Source organism: Anneissia japonica, unplaced genomic scaffold, assembly GCF_011630105.1.
Source record: "Anneissia japonica isolate Jap-2015-1 unplaced genomic scaffold, ASM1163010v1 scaffold288015_len651517_cov191, whole genome shotgun sequence".
Taxonomy (NCBI): domain Eukaryota; kingdom Metazoa; phylum Echinodermata; class Crinoidea; order Comatulida; family Comatulidae; genus Anneissia; species Anneissia japonica.
In genome coordinates, this window is record NW_022751954.1 from 78,520 (window position 1) to 85,041 (window position 6,522).

The 6,522-nt window shown below is 35.5% G+C and overlaps 1 protein-coding gene across 1 annotated transcript in view; it reads right to left on the reverse strand.

The window, feature by feature from the left end:
- The window catches only part of LOC117122009 (adhesive plaque matrix protein 2-like), a 7,594-nt gene continuing 1,072 nt past the window's right edge, over window positions 1-6,522 (reverse strand). The window contains exons 2-7 of the mRNA XM_033267483.1: window positions 3,552-3,576; window positions 2,393-2,503; window positions 1,691-1,810; window positions 1,040-1,162; window positions 649-762; window positions 1-333 (exon numbers count right to left, since the gene is read on the reverse strand). Of these exons, the coding sequence (XP_033123374.1) occupies window positions 149-333; window positions 649-762; window positions 1,040-1,162; window positions 1,691-1,775 (507 nt within the window). The 5' untranslated portion in view covers window positions 1,776-1,810; window positions 2,393-2,503; window positions 3,552-3,576 and the 3' untranslated portion in view covers window positions 1-148. The remainder of the gene's footprint in view (window positions 334-648; window positions 763-1,039; window positions 1,163-1,690; window positions 1,811-2,392; window positions 2,504-3,551; window positions 3,577-6,522) is intronic.

The window sequence follows — 6,522 nt, forward strand, 5'->3', positions numbered from 1 at the left end:
AATCTTTCATTAAAATTTTTACTATGATATCATTGTTCCAGGGGCATGTCAGGAGATCAGTCAATGTCTTTCGAGAGTAAACCCTCATTCCATTATTTATATATATATATTTATTATATACTGCAATACTTTAAAAACCATTAGATGTTTAAAAGTTTCTTTTAGCTTTCATTTTCATTTTCAATAGATCATTGCCGTTGTTTTTAAATGGTTGTTTGATGTCGCAGTAGGTTCCTCCGTATCCTGAGCCAGAACAGTCGCAGAGAAAGTTGCCGTCATCATCGAGTCGTTCACACTTACCCTGCTTACATGGGCTGGGTGAGCAGGGGTCGTCTGTATAACACAATAAAATCACATTAATATGTATGTATGTATGTGTTGGTCTATAAAAAGTACTACAGGTAGGCAGCCATGAAGTCTACACCGATTACTGTAAAATATATCAAGGGCCTAGATATCATCATCGTCATCGTCGTCGTCGTCATCATTGGCATCTTCATCATTCATTATACCATCGTCATCATGATCGATCCTTGCCGCGATAAATGATGATAAAAGCGATGTATGGCCATAATGATGACAACCTTGATGACGAGAATGATTATACTATTATTGCTAGTAGTTCAATTAATAAAAAGATGTCATTACCGATTTCGCAATCAGGTCCCATGAAACCAGTTCCACTGCACTTACAAATATAACTTTTACCATTCTGCACACACACCCCACGGTTTTCACATGGACTTGGATGACAAGGATCATCTGGTAGAAAAACAAAATTAACCAATTAAAACAATTTTTAAAGGAAGTGTGGCAAAGCGAATTTTAGTAGACCGAATCGATAGTTACCTTCGACGAATCGATAGTTTGTTTTAAGGAATACCGGGGTAATACCCACTATAAGTCACGTGACCCGAGCCACCGATTTAACCATCGAGTTTTGGCAAAATTTTAATGGTTCTTATATTAAAGAAAATGTATTAACATATCTGGAGGGTCAAACAATAAAATAAGTCCAAGACTGAATATACTCACTAACCTATTTCACAATTTTCTCCCATGAACCCGGTACCATGGCAGTCGCATGTATATCCATCCACTGAGTTTTCATCGTAAATACATTGTCCACGATTTTCACACGGACTTGGTGAACATGGGTCGTCTAAATTTATTTTAAAAGAAATTAAGATAAAACTAAAATAAATCGTTAGAAATAATATGTGTAATAAATGAAACGACGTAAAATAACTTAAATACCATGTAATGTCTCTACGCAATGACAGATAATTGTGTTACCTTCCCTTCCAAGCAAGAACCTCGACTCCTTCACTCTGCGCTCTCCCATTCAAATCTTAACCCATTTCCTTCCCATCACGACCGATATCACGTACTTGAAATGTAAATTCCCGTAATCCTCTTTCAATCACTGGGTATGTAGGTGAACAATTTTTGCCTTAGGGATCTTGGACGACCCTCTTCTTCGTTGATAAGTCCATGCACCAATTTTTTTGCTTTAAGTTTAGTCTGGTTTTGTATTATTATTTTGTGTATATTGCCTTCATTGTCATTATGTACCGTATTGTTTTGGCGGATATTTGCCCACGATGGCATCAGTAGCAAATAAAATTGAAACTTGAAACTTAATTATAACATAATCCGAATTAACACATCGACTGAACATAGAACCTACCTTCATCACACAGAGGACCCATTAGACCAGTACCATTACACATACACGCGAACCCAGCAGGATCTGACGTATCATACAGACACATTCCTGGGTAACATTCACTTGGGCTGCACGGATCATCTGGAACATCAAATATCATAATTATATTATTCCTTTGTGTCAACAATGCATTGTATTGGTGATCATCAATCTGATTCTATGTACGGTGCCCTGAACACAATATTGTAGATTTGATTTGACTGAATCAATGACTGGGTGATTAGCATATATTCCTAACATTTTTTTTTGAAACGCATACTGTATGTAATACAGGGTTGATCCTCTACAAATTCCGGGCCTGTTTCAATCAATTTTAAGCATTGTACATTTAAATATAAAAAGATTTTTTTTTTGTTAAATATCATAGAGAAACTGAACCTTGTTTTTAGGACAATGATTAAGTTCACTTATTGGCATGTCTTTGGCGCTCGTGCCTGAAGAAATGAAATGAAATTACGAGGGATTGCTTACCAATACCCAAAAGTCCCAACAACCAAAGAGAGATTACTGCACGCCCTTACAATGAGTTAGAGTACTGTTTTGAGACCAATTATGACTGTAAAATGGAACGTAACTGAATTTCTAAGGATGATTGTTACATTTGTTTTTATCTAGCTTTAGTGCCATTGAAAGTTCATTGCTCTACTGACGCCATAGATTTACCTTCTGAACATTCTTCTCCACGAAACCCAGTTCCACGACAATCACAGGCTAAATTTCCACTATCATCCTCTTCACAATATCCATTGTTGTAGCATAGTTTGTCTCCACACTCTATGAAAATGTTCAAGAGGGTATTTATTACAATGTGATTTGATTCTATAATCATTATAAAATGAAAATTTTGTTCTTAATTTTTCCGCAATTTCGACAGCCTCATTCTTCTTATAAAATGTGCTCTTATAAAAAATGTAAGTGATGTTGCTATTAAAACGTACAACGTTACTCGTATCATGATGATCATTTTATACAGTATACCCCGTCACGGGTTCAATGGATAGATAGCGTATACATGCAGTATAATTATGCTTATACCTCTGTATATGTTTTCTGTCGATGCCAAGAATAAAAATGTTGATTAATTTGTTTCAAATGCTTCTAGTTGTTTTAATCAGCTCATTTACAGTCGCTTTTAATCCACTCTTTATATCAAACTTTGCTATTATTCATTTAAAATCCGAATTGGTTTTGAATTTTTATTCGTAATGGTTACGAATTTATACAGTAGTATTTTTCATTTGGGAAACAATTTGCTTGTTTCTCCATGTCCTCCACTGGTAATTTTTTGATAGGCCCTATCGATGTGTTCACGGACATATAGAGATTAACATGATAAAATGCCTTCAAATTAGTCTACTAGGACGTAAGAAAGCAAATTTTTCCGGGGCATTCGGCCCCTGGACCCCGATCGGGGCCCTGAGCGGTACCCCGGCCCCCAGCCTGGTTGCTCGCTGTGCTCGCAAAACGCACCCCCCCCCCATTCAAAAAGCTGGATACGGGCCTGACCCCATTCAAAAAGCTGGATGCGGGCCTGGTGAGTGGAGTAATGTTCAGATGGGCTTTTCATCGAACAAAATACCAAGAACCGGGGATAACTTAGGCTTATAGAAGGAGATGACGACGAGAGATTGCATGTAAAATTAACCCTCCCACCATCTATATTTTACTGCAAACGTGCAACAAATAAAGCAAATCTCATGATTTGTTGTGAAATAAATATATGTACCTATACATAAACAGATTGAATAAAACTAAATGTTTGTCATATTTTTACACGAAAACAGAACATTATTGAAATATGAGGGTAAGATTAAGAACTCACCTTCTGCAGATTCAGAGCAAATGGCCTGTGGAAACCAAACAGTGTATTTACCTTTCTTTGATGATTTATATATGATTTAACAGTGTTAACTATGGGGTGCCATACGCAGCAAAAGTCCATGTTAAAATCAAAATGTAATTGCAAAATTCAATGTCTAATTTATCAAAATGTAGGCGTAAATTTCTCAAAATGTAGATCTAGTTTCCCAAAATGAAGTTCTAATTTTTGAAAACGTAGTTCAAATTTTCCAAAATGTAGTTCTAATTTCTTTAAAATGTAATTCAAATTCAAAACGTAGGTCTAACTTGATCAAACGCCCTCTCTAAATTCTATTCCAAAACGTAAATCAAAACCCAGCCTGGTTTGAAATGCATTTTACAACAACAGTAGAACATGGACTTTTGCTGCTTATGGCACAGACACACAAAATGTAAATCAAAACTAGTCAGCCAAGCGTGACGTGGGCCTGTTCCATTAATGATGGGGGTATCATTTTTCGCTGCAGTCCAATGCGGTGAACAACGCTTCCCAGTGCGTCTGCTAATTTTTAATGGTCAGGGTACCTCGATCACGAGCCCTATGCTAGGAATTATAGGCAATGTGGGTTGGGATTTGCAACAAGGTCTTGGACGAGGCCTCTATTAGTAGGAGGCCTGGTCCTAGTCTAGGCCTATATACGGTAGTAAAATTCTGAATTAGTACCGTAGTCATATGATTACAGGTTTACATTGTACCAAGATCGATATTAACGATCGCATTTATTTTTCATTGAAAATGAAAAGAAATCTTTAAATAATTTAACTTAAGGATTTTAAAATATTCCAAACCTGTACGCTTAAAAAAATAAATTAATAAAGTTAACTTAAAACACAAACAACACGATAGGATATAAAGTTTGAGAGAATAATTTGGTATACTGTACTGTATTTCTGAAGTGCCATTTGTTTTGGTGTTGCTACAATCAGGAGTTACAATCGATCCAACAAAGGAAAGCACTATCTATTTCCTTACATTCCCAAAGGCATACCAGTCCGAAAGTCATGTACCATTCTATGTTCTCTAACAAGAGAGTTAACAGTTAATTTTTCAATCTCCAACAAATTTAAATAGCACCCAATCCTCCTTTTTGGAATGTAAGGAAATAGATAGTGCTTTTACTTTGTTGGATCGATTGTAAATCCTGATTGTAGCAACCCCAAAACGAATGGCATTTATAGACAGAAATACAGTACAGTATACAAAAACTTCTCTCAATCTTTACATCCTATCGCGTTGTTTGTGTTTTAAGCTAACTTTATTTATTTTTTTTTAAATTTTATTTATTTTTTTAAGCGTACAGGTTTGGAATATTTTAAAATTCTTAAGTTAAATTATTTAAAGTTTTCTTTTATTTTCAATGAAAAATAAATGCGATCGTTAATATCGATCTTGGTATGTACAATGTAAACCTGTAATCATATGACTTATACAGAATATATATTATAGGCCTAGACTAGGACCAGGCCTCCTACTATAGTATAGAGGCCTAGACCTCCTACTATAGTATAGAGGCCTCGTCCAAGACCTAGTTGCAAATCCCAGCCCACATAAGCCTAACCTATAATGCCAAGCATAGGGCTCGTGATCGCGGTACCCTGACCATTAAAAATTAACAGACGCACTGGGAAGCGTTGTTCACGGCATTGGACTGCAGCGAAAAATGATTTCCCCATCATTAATGGAACAGGCCCACGTCATGCTTGGCTGATTAGTTTTGATTTACATTTCGCAAGTCTAGTGCAAAAGTTTGATTTACATTAGCAAAAGTCTATTTCTAGTGTTGTTGTAAAATGCATTTCAAACCAAGCTGGTTTTTTATTTACGTTTTGAAATATAATTTGGAGAGAGCGTTTGATCAAGTCACACCTACGTTTTGAATTTGAACTACATTTTAAATAAATTAGAACTACATTTGGAAAAATTTGAACTACGTTTTGAAAAATTAGAACTTCATTTTGAAAAACTAGATCTACATTTTGAGAAATTTACGTCTACGTTTTAATAAATTAGACATTGAATTTTGCAATTACATTTTGATTTTAACATTGACTTTTGCTGCGTATGGCACCCCATAGTCCAATGCCGTGAACGCTTCCCAGTGGGTCTGCTAATTTTTAATGGTCAGGGTACCGCGAAAACAAGCCCTATGCTAGGCATTATAGGCTAGGCTCATGTGGGCTGGGATTTGCAACAAGGCCTTGGACTAAGCCTCTTTGCTATAGTAGGAGGCCTGGTCCTAGTCTAGGCCTATAATATAGTAAAATTCTGTATAAGTAGTCATATGATTACAGGTTTACATTGTACCAAGGTCAATATTAACGATCGCATTTATTTTGCATTGAAAATAAAAAAAAACTTAAAAAAAATATATATAATATAAACTATAATACCGTAGTTTCATTCAATGGGGCCCCGACAGTTTTAAGCAATAAAAGCTGGGTTCTGATGTTTGAAATCATGCTTCTGATTTTGTGATCAATCTGCTTTGCATTGTATTTAGGCCCTACGTTATTAAAACATGTTTAGTTCTCACTAAAATTGGCCTATTCTCTGTATTTATTTACACCTAGAGTACATAGGCCTACTGAAGGACTATACCAGTCCGAAAGTCATGTACCACTCTATGTTCTCTAACAACGGAGTTAACAGTTAATTTTTCAATCTCCAGCAAATTTAGATATAGCATCCAAAATCCTCCTTTTTCGAATGTAAGGAAATAGATAGTACTTTATATTTGTTGGATCGACTGTAACTCCTGATTGTACCAACCCCAAAACGAATGGCACTTCAGAAATACAGTACAGTATACCAAAACTTCTCTCAAATTTTATATCCTATCCTATCCTTGTTTGTGTTATAAGTTAACTTCATTTATTTATTATTTATTTTTTTTTTTTAAGCGTACAGGTTTGGAATATTTTAAAATCCTTAA